Source organism: Loxodonta africana, chromosome 1 (assembly GCF_030014295.1).
Source record: "Loxodonta africana isolate mLoxAfr1 chromosome 1, mLoxAfr1.hap2, whole genome shotgun sequence".
NCBI classification, from domain to species: Eukaryota; Metazoa; Chordata; class Mammalia; order Proboscidea; family Elephantidae; genus Loxodonta; species Loxodonta africana.
Genome location: NC_087342.1, coordinates 169,954,860 through 169,972,761, shown reverse-complemented (window position 1 = coordinate 169,972,761; position 17,902 = coordinate 169,954,860). Strand labels below are relative to the sequence as shown.

The following is a 17,902-nucleotide window of genomic DNA, read 5'->3' as shown; positions in this document are numbered from 1 at the left end:
GTACATGAGACAAAGTCTCGCCATCCTTATTTCTAAGGAGCATACTGGCTATACTTCTCCCAAGATAGATTTGTTCATTCTTCTGGCAGTTCAGGGTATATTCCGTATTCTTCACCAACACCACAAGTCAAATAAATCAATTCTTCCGTCTTCCTTATTCATTGTCCAAGTATTATTGTAGAACTATATATTTTTCCCTTCAATTCTGTGTTTGCTTTATGTATTTAGGTGCCCCGATATGTTTGATTGTTAAGTCTTCTTGATTAATTGACCCTTTTATGACTATATTATGTCCATCTTTCTCTCTTCTGACAGATTTTGTCTTAAAGTCTATTTTGTCTGATATTAAGATTGCCACCCCACCTCTCTTGATTATTATTTGCATGCAATGTGTTTTTCTATCCTTTCACTTTCAACTTACTTGTGGTCCTTGAGTTTATGTCTCTTGTAAACAGCATATAGTTGGATCATGTTTTTTTGTCCATTCTGCCACTCTGCCCTTTGATGTAGCATGTAGTGCATTTAGATTCACTATAATTACTGATAAGAAGTTACTTAATTCTGCTATTTTTTTATTTGTTTTTTGTGTGTCTTAAGCCGTCTTTGTCATTTAGTAATGCTTGCTTTTTGTGTTTTGTTGGTTTATTGTAGTGAGCTTTTTTGTTTCCCCTCTCCTTTCCTTTCGTGTATGCTTTTTATGTTTTCTTAGTGGTTACCATAAATATTACATTTAAGAGCTTGGTAAATTGATGTCAGCTTAACTTCCATACATACGAGAAATTCTGTATCTATACCATCCCCCCCCATTTGTTGTTGTTATCACTAATTATGTCTTTATATTTCATGTGCCCTATAACATAATTTTATCCTTGCTGTTCATGTATTTGTTTTTTAAAAATCATGAGGGACAAAACATTTACAATTATCAAGCATGAATACCTTATTACTAGGCCTTATACTTCTTCATCCATTTCCCTTTATTAGGGAGTCTTTATTTTTACACATAACTTTGAATTATATTCTAGTGCCTTTTCCCTTCCATCTGCAGAACTCTCATTAATATTTGTGTGGGGATGGTCTGGTGGATATGAACTCTCTCAGCTTCTGTTTGACTGGAAATGTTTTAATTTCACCCTCATTCTTGAAGGATAGTTTCTCTGAGTACAGTGTTCTTGGTTGACAGGTTTTGTTTTTGTTTTTCTGTACTTTAACTATGCCATTCCATTGTCTTCTGGCCCCCAGTGTTTCTGAGGAAAAATCCACGTTTAATCTTACTGGGAATCATTTGCATGTGACTGTTTGCTTCTCTCTCAATACTTTCAGAATTCTCTATCTTTAAATTTTGAGAGCCTAACTAAAAGGTGTCCTGGTGTAGATCTCTTCAGGTTTATCCTGTTTGGAGTTCTTTGAGCTTCTTATATTTGTAAATTCATGTCCTTCAGTAGATTGGGGAAATTTCCTGTCATTATTTCTTCAAATATTCTTTCTGTCCATTTCTCTCATCTGCTTCTGGAATTCCCATGATACTTATATTAATTCTCTTGTCGTGTTGTCCCATAATCCCGTTAAACTGTGCTCAGCCTTCTTGAGTCTCTGTTCTTGTTGTTCTTCAGCGCCTATAGTTTTAACTGTCTTATTCTCTTACTTGCTGATTCTTTCTCCTGTCTGATTAAATCTGTTGGTAAGTTCTTCTATTGTATTTCTCATTTCAGTTATTGTTTCATTTGCAATGTCTCTCTTTTTTAGATCCTCACATTTTGTTCTTGCATTGTTTTCTTTTAGCTTTGTCTTTGTTTTCCCTTAGTTCTTTAATTATATCTGATATGGTTGTATTATATTCTTCCTTTCTTTTTTCATTATTTGGTCATCCCTGCATGCACTTTCACTCCCTTTGTCATGTTCTTTTGAATGGGCCATTGTTTTCTGTTCTTTTTGTGTCTTGTAATTTTTTTGTTGGGACATTGGTATTTTCGAGGATGTTAACCTCAGTTTTCCCTAGTACTTGGTGGTTTTGCCTTCTGGCATTTTATTTAATTCACAAACCGAAAATATTATTAATGACTGTACTTCTATTTATAAGATGAATTAGCATAATAATTTAGATTAAAAAAGTACAGTGTGGCCATTTTACAAAATAATGGCATGTACTCTTCGTGATTGTCAAGATTAAATACAAAGAAAGCTTTTGATACTATACCAGATTAAATACAGAGTAGAGAGACATGAAAATTAAATGCAATGTGTGATTCCTAAACTGACTCCTAGACTACAGAAATAAATATTATTGAGGCAGTTGATAAAATGTGAATATGGGTTACATAATAGTATTATATCAATATTAAATTTCTTGATTTTATTAACTATACTGTGGTTATGTGAGAAAATAGACACTGAAGTATTTAGGGCTAAAGGGGGCTCAAAGAGACTCCAACTTACTGTCAAATGATTTGGAAAACACAGAATGATAAAGCCAATGGGGTAAATGTAAACAGTGGGTAAATTTGGGAAAAAAGTACGTGAGAACTTCTCGTATTATTCTTGCAACTTTTCTGTAAGTTTGAAATTACACCCTCTCCTCACTTACTGACATGGCTAGGGTCATAACCAGGTCATTATGCGAAATCAGTATTATTCGAAAATGGAGGATGACCCATGTCAGATCACAAAATGAAGGACAACTACATCATTACATAACTGCCAAACCACTGAAAATCATGGCCCAGCCAGGTTGACACATAACCTTAACCATCAAAGCCAATGTTACTCTCTCCTCACACCTCAGCTTTCTTACTACCAGATGTGTGTCTTTAATGCTCAAAATAGATAGTAATTTTTTTTTACTATTATCATAAATGCAAAATGTCAAATAGTGAAATAGTTGATAAGTAAGGGGAAGGTGTATATCAAAACCAGAGTTAGCCCTAAATAGTGCCCTGTATAAAGGAAGTTCATATAGAATTGGTTTGCTTGATTACTGTCTCAAGTGTTTGCATTGAAGTTAACATTTTCAAAAAATATGAGTGGGTGAGGTGTGGAGTAACATATTTCTCCTGAGTCATTTTCTTTGTAATGACTTATTTCTCATTCCCAAATATATTAAATTCTAGATTTCCATTTTGAAACACAGAGACACATTTACCAAAAACACATTTACTTTAGTAGTGTCATCAATATTTCTTTTTTACTGTTAGAAAAAAAGAAAGAGCTACCAGCTTTTCACTGTTCCCTTTTGTTAGTTCTGATATTGCTAAAATGTCCAGTCATGCTTTGTTGTTATTTATGGTAGCGTGAATTAAGGTGATAGCATATATACTTTTTGCCTCATCTAGAAACATTTTTTGTTGCTTTAAAGTTTAATAATTATATAGGAAGAGCCCTTTTACTTAGCAATGCTAAAACATTAGATTATGGCACTGTATTCTACCAGCAAGGAAATTATCCAATCTATGAAAACCTTTATTGATTCATTATTATGTGTTAGGCACCATGCCAGGCACTGGGGATACAGTGATAAATAGAAGGGAAACTTTACTTTATAGTTCCGGGGGAATTGCTGTCACATTCCAAGAATCTCTCTGGTTACTAATGTGTTGTTGGAGGAAGTCAGAAAAAAGAAGATAAATATGCACAAATGTAGGCAGTGACAAAATAATATATTTAAAACATAAAACTGTTGTATTGACAGTCCTAGGCTGTCCTAGATTCTCTTCCTTAGTTGCCTTAGTCAGTGATAGTTTTATTATGCCGTACATTTAACACTTTCGTGCTCACGGATACCTCTAGGGACCAAGAACTTTTTCATTTCAGCCTCGGGCTTATTGGGAAGCTGCTGCACCACTGATGGTGCATGCTGTCACAAGGCAGGGGCCTTTATGACTGTTTGAAACTGAAGAAATGGGCATGTGCCACAGATTACTATAGGGTATTATATGGGGTATCTAAATTTTTGGTAGGAAAAGTAGAAAATTTTTATTTGTTACACACACATATATACCAATAGACCCCCGTAGGGACTCTGGAGTATGATTAGTGGTACTTCATATATACCACTAAGCATTTAGGCTAGGCTTATGGGAGGGGGTCACTATGATTTGGGATCTACTAGACAGCAACAAGTTTGGATTTTTTTGTTTTTTGTTTTTGGTTTATGGGAGGGGGCAAGAAAAAAAATTCATACTACCTACCAAAAATTCAGGCACAGTGATTCAGCATGCTTCCACTAATGAAAACACATGATATCAACAGAAATTTCGAAGCTGCAAATTGATTGGAGCATGAAAGAGTTAAAGGTCCCCCACCTTCTAAACCAGAGAATCAATGATGCCTATTCTAGACTCTGATAATGTGATTTGTTTTTTAACAGGAAGTATTTAAATAGTGCTTATGTTCTCCAACTCTGTTGTACAGCTCATAAAATCCATCTATCCTTTTGTGTATGAGGGTTGATCTTTTGCCTTTCACACACTCTATTCAGCAGTGGACTATGTGCCATGTTGTACTGGCTTCCACGTTTAAATACTGCTTTAGGCACAGAAGTCTGAATGTTGAGTTGTGACTTGCTTCTGCTCTGTGTTACAGCATATCCAAAGGCAACTCTGGCTTAAGGAAAAACTTAACCGATAAGGAACCACTGCTCTTTCATTTTTTGACTCAGTGCTGAGTAGGAGGAACATTCTGAGAATACTTAAATATTTCAAAGAAATATAATAAGAATATGAAGAGAACTGCACCAGAAATGTTTTCAGATATTCTGAGAAAGATCTAATACGGTAAAATCTTGGCAATCTGGCACCTTCAGAGAATTAATCATTCTGTATAGCTGAGAGTTTATCGATTTGATTATCATTTTTAAATCTTCCCAAAGTACTAATACCATGCTTTCTACGGTATTCTTTATATAGCTTAATATTTTATTTATGCATGATTTATATCATCGTTATGAAAACCAGTCATTGTAGTAACACTGAGATCACAGCTGTGTAAAAAAGTGTGTAGAGATGCAACAAAGACTGGCTGAGAAAGCAATGAAAGAATTTTTTAGGTTAATAGTATTATGAGGTGATACCATTTTGCAAAATTTTTTTAAAATTCTGACACAGTGATTAAGGAGTTTGGGGTTTTTATTTGGTTGGTTTTGGGATTGATAGTTTTTTGTTTTTTGTGTTTTTTTTTTGGCACTCTTTTATCAACTTTCTGTAGTGTTTTTATGTCTTCCCTTATTGTCAATCAATTGATTATTAACAGATTGGCTTCCCATGACTCTGCTGCCTCTAAGAGAAAATTTAAATTTTTAGTTTCAGGTTTTAAGGCACCATACATTATCACCATGTATCATATGCCCATTTTACCTACACGTTAATGCACTAGGGATTCAAAAGTCATTTTGAACAGAGCAGAAAGGAAAAATTAAGGTATTTCCCTCTCATGTACTTCCATGAATTCCATTTTCTTGTCGTTTTCTGTCTCCAGGAAGCTGAGAGGTTTAAACATTGTATTTTGAAGAGACCACAAAAGAGGCAAGCCATGAATTGTGCTAAAGGAGTTACACAAAGATACTTGGTGGTTCTGTGTTTTGTTTTGTCTTTCCATTAGAGGTGTTTGGTTTTGCTTTCTTTGTTTTCCTACAACAACCAAGAGTGTTTCTGTTTGCTGAAAGGCTGTCAGTACATCATCCCAAAATCATGAAAAACAAACTAATCTTTCATGTGGAGTAAAATTTGAATTTAAAAGAGAAGTGTGAATTGCAACACCTTTTTAATTAGAGAACAAAGAAAACCTGCTGCCTTCGAGTCAATTCCGATTCATAGTGACCCTATAGGACAGAGTAGAACTGCCCCATAGGGTTTCCACTGAGCGGCTGGTGGATACAACTGCCAACCTTTTGGTGAGCAGCTGTAGCTCTTAACCACTCTACCGTCAAAAATCAATCAGGTATCATAACTCTGAAACAGGAATCCCTGAGTCAGACTTTTAGTTCCTTCTGATTAAAACTTTGTTGACTCTTATTCTAATAATGACTCTAAAACTTATATGCTTGAACAGCTTCACTGAAAATTAACCTAAAGCTGTCATCTGTTTTATTAAACATCTCTCCAAACACTGATCTGATTTTTTATTATTCTAGTTAATGGGTAGTCACATTTCTGTTTTCCATTTTTTAAATATGTATTGACCTACTTCCAATAGCTATCATTCTTAATAGCTAATTACTACAGTTTTTAATGTGTAAGTAAAGTAAGTTTGGCCAGTGGGTACAATGGGCTGTTTTCTCCACTATAGTTTCATTAACGTCAATCTTAGGTACGCACAGTAATTAAGAAAGAATGAATACTTTCACATATAGCAACAGAATTTTTATCAGAATTCATTGTAACCCTCAGGTTTCTGTTTTGGGTGATACATATTGCAACATTTGAACTTTCTCCATGTCCACATTTCCTGCTCAGGAGACAGATGAGGTTTAACCTGTTAAAGCTGTAAAAATCCATTTAATTCACTAAGGATTCTTAAAAGACAACAGATTTTTTTTCTTCAGCAATTTTGACTCTTAATAATCACTGTTGGATTTCTTTTCCTGGAATAGATGGGGAAAAGAAGAATCAAGTAATGATTCATGGAATTGAGCCAATGCTGGAAACACCTCTGCAATGGTTGAGTGAACATCTGAGCTACCCGGATAATTTTCTTCATATTAGTATCATCCCACAACCAACAGATTAAAGGATCAACCATTTGCCTGAACGGAATCACCCTTAAACAGGATTTACCAGAGCATGTCACCTTTCTGCTTCAATCAGGTTTGGTGGAGGCATCTTGACCAGAAACACTTTGCTGCTGCAAGCCAAACAGGAAAAAGATTCCATGTCAGATAAGGGCGATTGGGCTGGTCTTTGCATTACCACTGCTTTCCTCCACTGCCGTCATTAAACCTCAGCTGTGACATGAAAGACTTCACAGGACCACTGCAAGTCTTCTATTTTCTTGTAAAATATAATGAAGCCGAAACCTTTGGCCTAAGAAGAAATGGAAATAATGTGCCACTCAATTTGTATTTCTGATTAACAAATAAACAGGGGTATTTCCTAAGGTGACCATGGTTGAACTTTAGCTCAAGGGAGTGGAAACATTGGTTTAATTTTCAAGAGAATTAGACTTAAGAAAGTAAAAGAGAAATTCTGTTATCAATAACTTGCAGTAATTTTTTGTAAAAGATCAAATTACGGTAAACCCATCTTTCCTTAATGAAAATTTCCTATGTTTACAGTCTGTCTATTGGTATGCAAACAATCTTGTAACTTTGATAATGAACAGTGAGAGATTTTTAAATAAAACCTCTAAATATGTTTTGTCATTTAATAACATACAGCTTCGTCACTTTCCAAGTACTTTCTGACTCACGTGCGGTAGATCACTGTTTTTACTTTGGGTGACTGTTCAGATTGGCCGTTATTGGCACGGATAGGTGTAGGACATAGGATAACTTGTCTCAGGAGCTGTCATAGAGTTTCTCATTGCCAATTTTAAAATCTGTTTTCTTTACATGCTAAAGGTATAAATAATGTTAGTTTTTCTTTGCTGTTTTGTTTACAACTATAAACCTGTCAAATCATAGTATGGTTAAACATCTGTATAAGATAATTGTGCATTTTGGGGACAAAAATTATTTCCAAGCTAGCGTTTTTTATTGGCTCCAAGTCTAATATTTTATGTGGTCCCCTGGCAGCCAGTCTTTGAAGTAAAACAATTACTTATCTCCTGACTGCAGTAGCTTTTCCTTAACTTTACCAAAAATATTCAGATGTTACTGGAGCTCTTATTCAATAGAAGGAAATTTTTGCTTCACTTTATTACCAAGCTGCTGGAATTCTAGCAGCTAAACATATTTGTGCATTACAGTATGTTTCTTATGAGCTAGCTTGCTGTCCATATTGAATGTCAACCCATTTGAGTATGCTAAAAGACTTATAGTATCATACAATAATGGTTTTAGATTCCATAATAAAAATGAATGTTTTTCTTGTGAAAAATTATCTGAATGTTAAAGTGAGACCCTGCTAGTGCTTTCTTTTTTTCTTTCTTAATTTTCATTGATAAATACCAAATTTATTTACAGGAAGAGAAGGTTGTACTTGGTCAAAAAGCAAATATCCTGGAATAGAAATTATAGGGCTCAATCAAAAAGAAAACCATGTGGTACCAATATGATCTGAGAAAAATAGAAGCCAGTAGAAAATACCTGGCCAATGTAAATAAGTGGAAAAGTGGAATTTTAGTAAAGGCAGAAAAAAAAAAAACAGTGGTATCTGAGTTACTTAAGGATTAAAAAAAACCCACTGACTTGTATTTTTGCAAAGAGATTGGTCTGAATATGATTGTTCACGTTTAGAAGTGCTTACTCTTCTGTTCAGTTTGGGGATTTTCCCCCTTGATGTTTTGATAGACTGAAGTGAGCTTCAGAGAGCAAAAGGATCAAAATGCCAGGGAGTACTAAGTTGTGATGATGAAAGTGTGGTGAGAATGGTAAGCCATAGTAGTTTTCCACGGATGAGACAGTCAGTGTAAGGCCTCTGCAGCCAGCTTGAGTAAGCTGCTGACACTTACTTCCAGATTTGAAAGTAAATTTCATTAAGTCATTGCCCATTTTTACTTACTTGTTCATTGTTACACAAGCATTCTAACTTTATTACTCTAGTCTTCATATTCCTGGTAAGTCAAGCCTCCAATAACCAGAGGAAGAATTAAAATACAAATTAGTGCTTGGCTTAAATATCTATTTTTGTTTCTTTTTATTTGAATACTTAAATTTTATGGTTTATTAAAAAATTTAGTAAACTTTTTGTCTGTCTTTTTTCTAAAAGTTGAAGGTAACATTTACATGAAGCAAGTTACCTGTTGGGGAAATCGTTAAAATTTCCTTACCTTTACATCTGTCATAAAAGTTTCTTTAAAAAAATGAAAAAGGTGAGGGATAAAAGAACATATGGAAGAAAATTGGAGAGGGCCACAAATCTCCATGTGCTTGTTTAACTCATCTTTAATAAATAGTAACCCCCTAGGAAAATGAAAATGTGTTTCCAAAATATTGGCACTGTTAACTGGGCAGGAATAAATTTAGCCTAAATAAAGGCTATCATTGCTTATCTTTCATGGTGTGGTTTTACATTTGAATAATCTAAGTTCTGAATAATCTAAGAGTTTGATGGACTTCTTTATATATCTAGAGACCAGAAGTGGCCTGTTCATAATTTGTCAAGGTTGACCTACTGGCTTTATAGGATGATGGTGTGTATAGTCCATATTCCAGTCTGAGCCTGAGGTGACTTTATGAATGGGCTAGTCTTGTTATGTTTATCCCAGTTCACTGGAAACTAGGTAGGAATTGATCATTTCCCAAAAATGCTGAAGTGTACAAGATCTGGCATCAAGTGGCAGTAACTTTTAATAGTAATCTTTCTAGGGTATGTTTATTTATTTATTTTTTAATGAGCTACTGAGGTAACTTTTTCATCCTGTCATTTTTCAGAAATTTGGTTTATGTGGGTCATGCCAAAGAATGACAGTCTCACTTTTTATTTATCATAGTATTCAAATTTAGGTCTGAGGTAAGTTGGGTTTCCTGTTAGATGTGCCAACATAGTTAAAGTACAAGTGTAGAATCTTGGGATATGATAGGGGAAAATTGACTGTCAAGATACTTGAGACAGTTTGGACCCATTCAAAGTCAATCACTGGGATATAATCAGTGAAATTACCTACTTGTCTCTTGAGTTCGGTCATCCTCTTAAGTGTTTTCTAACTATAGTCATTTCAAGATCTGAAAGTATTAAAAATTACCCCAGGGGCGAGGAAGCGGGGAAAGGCATGCCTTTTTTAAATAATTTGAGATTAATTGATACTTTGTAATTATAAAATTCATCTGACAAAAAAATGCTTTAAATTCAAGCATGAATTACAAATTTGTGATTCTCCACACTTAGCAAATGCAATATTGCAGAATCTAGTAGGCATAATATGGTAACCAAAAGTGGCTCAATGGTTAAGAGCTTGGCTGCTAACCAGAAGATTGGCAGTTCAAATCCACCAGCCACTCCTTGGAAACCCTATGAGGCAGTTCCATTTTGTCCAGTAGGATCACTATGAGTAGGAACCGACTAGACGGTACATAACCAACAATAACAGTGGAGTGAAAAAGGTTCTCGATTTTTTAATCACTTGGTGAATCAGTAAGTATTTAAAGTTTTTAAATACTTTGTATTTGTTAACAATGAACGTGTTAGAATGGTGAACAGTAAGGTTAAGATAAAGCTGAAGGTTTAGGAGTGTCAGCCTGTTTTGACGTATCAATTGATTTCTTCTGAAAGTGGTTAGCTTTCCTTCTAGCTTCTGCACCCCCATATTACAACAATAAAGCACAACCAGGCTTTTTCATCTTTCCCCATTTCATAGTGGAGTGTCTAGCATATAATTGGTGCTTAGTGAATGTTTCTTTAAAAAAAAAAATCAACCGATAATTACTAAATGACACTTCAAAATCAATGCTATATTTTCCCGTTAAGAATATCAGTTATAAAAATAGGAGGAACTTCGCCATTTAGAGATACACAAAGGGCAGTTGGTTCGAGTTGGCATTACATCAAACTGATGAAGAGTTGCTTAGTCAAATCAGCTACTTTCAGTAGGGACCCTTGTGGACCAGATCCTTACGTCAGTTCACATTCATTTTAGTTGCAATGTAGACCACAGAACGTATCTTCTGTTTCAACATCACTGTAATTTAAGCAGCCCTTAACGTTGGAGCAATTCTTGCAAAGCATCTGGAGGTGTTTGTTAATTCTGACCGTTTCATAAATGAGTGGTTTATGTCTTGCTTTTGCATCTAAGACTGTACTTCTGAAAATGTAATACATTTTTAGCAAGGGGAGTGTGTTGGGCCTGTGAGCGAGGTTATTTAAACACAAAAAAAAAAGAAAAAAAATTTTTTTTTTTAGACTATTAGAAGCTTCCTCATGAAGGCTTTAAGAAAATATTTGGGTTTCAATCTTTAATATTTCAAGTGAAGGAGGATATCTCCCTGCTTCACATCTCACTTCAACAATGCTGATGAGCTTTCCCTTCGTAACGCTGTGGTTTATAATTAAATATTTGTGTGGTTATTTGATCGTTTCCCACACTGGAGTATAACCTTCACAGATCCAAAAACTAGGTCTGTTTAGCTCAGTATTATATCCCCAAGGCCTAGTAGACTGGAACATAGTAAAAAAAAAAAAAAAAGTAATAAATGGTGAATAAAAGTTTGGAGAAAGCTATATATTATATGGGAAATGCATTAAGTCATTAGATCCTAATGATCTAAAACTATACAGCTTAAGTCTTATCCCTCCCTTTCTGACAACTGGGCATTTGAAGGATGCTCTCAAGCTTCTACTCATCTTCAAGGAAAATCTCTCTAGTTCCTTCAACCACCCCTTCCTTCAGATATGTTCCATTTTGTCAGGCTCTTGAAATTCATTCACCAAGTGTTTACTGAGTACCTAATATATGCCAAGTAATGTGCAGGTTTGAGGGGCGGGGGAGGGAACACAGCAGTTTATGTGACAGGCATGGCTTCTGGCCTTAAGGAGCTTTTCAGTTTTCATACTGCAATATTGCATAGATAGTCTGGCTGCTCAGCTGTAGTTTGGAAGGGCTGAAATTAATCAGAAGTTCTCTTTGCCAAACATACACCCAAATATAAAAATTAAGGCAAGCGGTCAATGGACTGGTGAAAACTCCTTTTCAATCCTTAGGTAGGTATGAGTGTAAGAGGAATCTAAGGTGAATATTTGTGCTCAGGGAGCCACCATAAAACTGGCCAAGAAAGCCAAGGAGCTGAAATGTGGCATTCTATGAAAATAATTACCAACAGGCCCAAATGGTGAGCAGGTAAGGCCAAAGAGAAGCTGGCTTCACATATGAGATGGTTTTCTGTGGCAGTGGGCACATGCAGCAGGAATTCCTGATTTCTAGTTCCATACTGTACCTCTTCAGGCCTGATGACCTTGTCTTTTTGTGTTGTTGTCTTTCTGTGTTGTTTAGTACACAATTTTCCAAATACCAAGTTATTTTGCTAAAATTTACATGCTTAGGTTGGATGTCAGTATTCTCATGGTACTCAGAACTGTTGGTTTTTTGCTTTCTTTTCCAGAAACAGTAACCATTGATCCATAAACTTTATCTGACCCCAAAGATTTTGTGCTGTTAGGTGCCATCAAGTTGATTCTGACTCATGGCAACCCCACGAGTGCAGAGTAGAAGTCCCATAGAGTTCTCAAGGCTGTGACCTTTCAGAAGCAGGTTGCCAGGCCTGTCCCCTGAGGTACCTCTGAGGGGGTTCAAACCCCCAACCTTTCAGCTTGTAGGGAAATGCATAACATTTGCACCACCCGGGGATTTTGTGCAGGCCCCTAGGGAAAAATTTCATCTCCTGACTACCAGCCCTTTTCTAGGTATTAGATAATATAACATTTCAACCAGCCCTTCCTTAAGAAGTTGGTCATTCCTGGTCCGTTTATTCTATATCTCCTTTTATCATTGTTTTAAAATTACCATGCAATATGAAATGTCTCTGATACACTGTAATGAAGCTAATGTTAGAGTATGACAGAGAAAGTTACTGATGACCTCTGAAGGTATTGCCAGATCCTGAAGCCAATGTTAAGAGGTGAGAGGTAGCCAGGTCAAGAAAACAAATCAGGTTACAGGTGAAGGTCACGTGGGAGCAAATCAGGTAAAAGCTAAGTTACTTTTGGACTACACTATGCAAAAAAAAAAAAAAAAATATGCTTGAATCAGAGTAAAAAAAATAGAAATGCTAGCTAGATAGGTTATGGTGAGCAATAGTCCAACTCAAATGTGTGATGGGCATCTTTCATTCTAGGTAGAACAAAGCCCACACACTAGTCTTAAAGAAGACCACTTAGGAGCTCAGTGAAACCAACACTTAATTGCTGATTCTGTTAGCCACATCCTTCTAGGTTTTACAGAGTTCCACATGATTCATTTATCTGTTCAAACACTTGTTGAGCAAATAGGATATTTGATGGTCTGGAAGGAACAAGACAAGATGTCTGGTCTTAAGGAACCTCTATAAGTGAAGAAAAGACATCCAAAAATAACTATGCAACATAATTCTTAGAAATTGCAATAAGGTATAAATAAAACACTATCAGAAAATAGAGCTGAGAGAAGGATTTACTTGGAGCTAATTAGATCGTATCTTGTTTGACCTCTCAGAAGCACTAACAGTTGATCACACCTTCATTCTTGAAACACTTTCTTCACTTGTCACCACACCCTCCTGGTTTTCCTCCCACCTCAGCGCCTTTCTCGGTTTCCTGTGATTATTCTTCTCTTCTTGACCCCTAAATATTGAAATGTCCCAGGGCTCAGGCTTTGGCCCTCTTGTCTAGCTACACTCACTGTGTGATTTCATCCCATAGATTTCAACATCATCCATATGTTATCCCCAACATTGACCTCTCCCTTGAGTTCCAAACTTATGCCCAAGTGCCTGTTTGACATCCTGTTTTAGCTGTCTAGTAGGCAGTTCAAATTTTACTTGGTTGAAACAGAACACTTGACTTTTTCCTCAAACCCACACCTCTTCCACCCTTTCCCATTTTAATGCTACCCAGTCATCCAGTCCCAAAACCTAGGAGTTATTTTTAATTCTCCTTCCCTTCACACCCCATATCTAATCCATCAGCACATCCTGATGACTCTACCTTCAAAATAATACCATTAATATATCAACTTCTTACCACCACTGCTACCACCAAGTCTAAGCAACTGTTGTCTCTAACATGGACTACTACGATAGCCTCTTTTTTGGTCTCCCTGCTTCCACTCTTATGCTTTCTTTCACCTTTTCTTCAAATTATAGGCAGTTACTTGATAAAGAGTTTCCAATATCTTTCCATCCCACCCAAAATAAATCTAAACTCTTTATCAAATTCTGACCTCATCTCCTATCATCACTCTCTGCCTTGGCTACACTGGACACCTTGCCCGTCTTGCTGGAGGGCAAGGACTTGTCTCATTCTTCTGTTTATCCCCATTCCTCTAACAGTGCCCAGCACATCATTGTTGTTATGTTGTTGGGTACCATCAAGTCAGTTCCAACTCATAGTGATCCTGTGTACAACAATAAAACACTGCCCAGTCCTATGCCATCCTCATAATTGTTATGCTTGAGCCCATTGTTGCAGACAGTGTGTCCATCCATCTCATTGAGGGTCTTCCTCTTTTTCGCTGACCCTCTACCAAGCGTGATGTCCCTCTCCAAGGACTGATCACTCCTGATAACGTGTCAAAAGTATGTGAGATGAAGTCTTGCCGTCCTTGTCTAAGGAGCGTTCTGGCTGTACTTCCAAGACAGATCTGTTCGTTCTTTTGGCAGTCCATAGTGTATTCAATATTCTTCACCAGTACCATAATTCAAAGGCATCAATTCTTCTTTGTAGGGGCTTATTAAATATTTGTTGAATTAATACATTTCTATAACTTCCAAATACATTAGGAAAAGCTGCATCGAAGAAGTGGTTTTTGAGCTCAAACTTGAAGGAAGGGTAAAATTTTCATAAATGGGGATGAGGGAAGGTGAGTGGGTGACAGTAAGCCAGACAGAGCCGCATGAATAAAAAGCTCAGAAGGAAGGTTGTCCACCTGAGCTGGAACCTGTCACTTCTCTGGGGGAGAGAGAGAAGACGGGAAAATTATATTCTGATAAGATTATAGAAAGCCTTGAATACCAGGCTAAGGAGATGAGATTTTATTTGATGTGCACTAAGAGCCATTGAATATTTTTCAGTAGTTTTATGAGTCGGAACCGACTTGACGACACCTAACAATAAGAACAACAGATCACATGTTCAGAGTAACCTTTTAAGATGATGACTCTGGTAGGAGTGCATAGGGAGATTTAGAACAGGCTGAGTCCGGGGGTCCAATGAGATAAAGCTACTGTAATCAGCAAACTTTTTTTTTTTTTTGCAGCAGAGTTCTTTCTCAAATATTTGCTTTCTGAAATGTCCAGAAAAGCAAGTCAAGAGGGGCTTCTCTGGTTGAAACAGGGTTAGTCTCAAAAGCTGACCTTCTAGCTCCCCGTTGCCTGCTACACCAGCTTTGACGCATCGGTCCAGGAGCTCCGCTGGCCTGGCCCTTTTGGTAATAAAGTGATGAATTTCAAACCAAAGGCATTATAATATTGATAGTGGAAAAATGTTTCAGCTAAAAGAAAACAGAGGAAGAAGCAACTGAGCAATATGAGAGACCTGGCAGGAAGAAGTCAAAGGTGATAAAAAAAAAAAATTTGGGAAATTAGTTACCCAAATAAGAATTTAGTTGGGGTGGGGAGGGCAGACAGGCAATGTGTTTAGTTTTGAAGCAGGTTTAAATACTCGTATTTGAGGGGTTAAGAGAGACACTAGTTCTCAATGCTTGCTACACATCCCAGTTACCTGCGGAGCTACTTCCAAACATTCAAAACTATTTATTTCTGAACACACACACACCATTAGCTCAGTTTCTGTAGGACTGAGGCATTGAGATATGTTTAATGCCTTACAAGTGATTCTGATTTGCACTCCCAATTGAAGACTGGGTATAGAAAAGGTCTTTGGTATAGAATTGTCAGTGAGCACTCTAAGTGTGGGGCTGCAGCTCATGACAGCGATCCGAGCTGCAAAGGCTGGAAATAGGTGTGGGAGTCACCCACCTGGAGGTGCAAGTTGAAACAAAGAGTTTGGCAAGGAACTGAATCAATCATACGTTGGAATAACTTAACCATCTGCCTTTCCGTATGTGAATTCCCTAGTCCAAGACACTAACGTGACAAAGGCTTTGCAATATCTGGGTTCCCCCTACTAGATGTATCCCCAGTATTCTTTCTCTTCTTCATGATCCAACCATATCTATCTCATTCTCAAAAGCATGAAACTCTTATTACAAACTCTTGCCTTGACTATTAAAAAAAAAAAAAATTACCTCTCTGTAAAATGTATCTCCTTGTGCTTGCCAAGTCTTACTCATCTTTTTTCAATTTTTCAGCACTTTCTTCTCCAGTCCTCAGGATTTTACTCTCCAAAGGGTTGCCAGATTTAGAAGGCCAAATGTGTGATACCTAGTTAAAATTGAATTTCAGATAAACAACAAATAGTTTTTTTTTTCTTCTTTGTATAAATGTATCCCATGCAATATTTGGAGCATACTTAGACTAAAAATAACTTCTTTATCTGAAATTCAGCTTCATGTGGGGATCCTACATTTTATCTGGAAACTCTACTCCTGAAATAGATTTGGTTATAATTGCCCGCTCCTCTCAGTTCATTCTCTACTTTTTCCTCAATATCCCATCTGTACTAATTGCTCTATATTTATATTTCCTGGTAGGCTGTAAGTTCTGAGAGGGCAGGGACTGGATCTGCTTTGTTCACCAGTGCCTAGCACAATGCAATAGCATGTCATAGGCCCTCAATAAATATTTATTAAAAAAAAATTTTTTTTTTTTTTTTTATTAAATGAATGAAAATAATAAAGATTGTTGGAGTTCTAAAGAGGGACCAGTGCTCTTCAGCCCTGGAGCAGGAGAAGGGAGAGAACACACAGAAAAGATACAGAGTAGAAAGAGAAGACCTTGGACTAACCTAAGGGGAATGTCCATACTTGAAGGGCAAAAAGAGGAAGGAAGGAGGCAGATGCCAGAGACAGAAGTTTCTACATGTCTATAAAAATCAGAATAGTGTTTTTAAAAGAAGAGAGTCTAAAAAAAGAATTCATAAAATACAGCAGGATCTAGGGAAATGATAATGGAGACCAGGACTTTGTATATGCCTACTAAATACCTGGGGACAACTACACAACGATAAAGAACAATGATGAATCCACAAAACATCTCACAACATGGATGAATCTGGAGGGCATTATGCTGAGTAAAATAAGTCAATCATAAAAGGACAAATAGTATATGAGACCACTATTATAAAAACTCAAGGTTTACACACAGAAAGAGCCAATCTTTGACGGTTACGAGGGATGGGAGGGGTGGGATGGGGAAATCACTAGCAGATAGTAGACAAGTGTCAACTTTGGTAAAGGGAAAGACAACACACAATGTCAGAGAAGTCAGCACAGCATGTCCACGGTAAAGCCATAGAAGCTTCCTAGACACACCCAAACTCTTTGAGGGACTGAGTTTCTGGGGCTGAGGTCTGGGGACCATAGTCTCAGGGGACATCTAACCCAATTGGCATAACATAATTCATAAAGAAAATGTTCTACATCCTACTTTGGTGAGTCCCATCTTGGTCTTTAAAAACCTTCAAGTGGCCATCTAATATACATCTATTGGTTCCATCCCATTTGGAGCAAAGGAGAATGAAGAAAACCAAAGACATAAGGAAAATATTATTCAAAGGAATAAAGGATCACATGAACCACAGCCTTCACCAGCCTGAGCCCAGAAGAACTAGATGGTGCCCAGCTAAAATCAATGACCGTTCTGACAGGGACTACAATAGACAGCCCTGGACAGAGTGGGAGAAAAATGCAGGACAAAATTCAAATTCACAAAAACAGACCAAACTTACTGGTCTGACAGAGACTGGAAGAACTCCTGACACTATGGCCCCCAGGCACCCTGCTAACTCAGAACTGAAGCCACTCCCGCAGCCCACTTTTCAGACAAAGATTACAAACAATAACATGTGAGGAATGTGCTTCTTAGTTCAGTCAAATACACGAGACTAAATGGGCAACTCCTGCCCAAAAGCAAGAGTAGAAGGCAGGAAGGGACAGGAACTGGTCGAATGGACACAGGGAACCCAGGGTGGAAAGGGGGAGAGTATTGTCACATTATCGGGTTTGC

General features: G+C 36.9%; 1 protein-coding gene across 7 annotated transcripts in view; it reads left to right on the top strand.

Annotated features, from left to right (window-relative positions):
- ATG5 (autophagy related 5) overlaps positions 1-17,902 on the top strand; it is a 220,824-nt gene that overhangs the window by 146,045 nt on the left and 56,877 nt on the right. The window contains exon 8 of one of the 7 annotated variants that reach the window (XM_003404316.4): positions 6,584-17,902. This exon is cut by the window's right edge and continues 20,469 nt beyond it. The exons of 5 other annotated variants lie outside the window; for them this stretch is intronic. In XM_003404316.4, the coding sequence (XP_003404364.1) occupies positions 6,584-6,720 (137 nt within the window). In that variant the 3' untranslated portion in view covers positions 6,721-17,902. The remainder of the gene's footprint in view (positions 1-6,583) is intronic. One more of the 7 variants, XM_023543223.2, reaches the window with a different exon arrangement.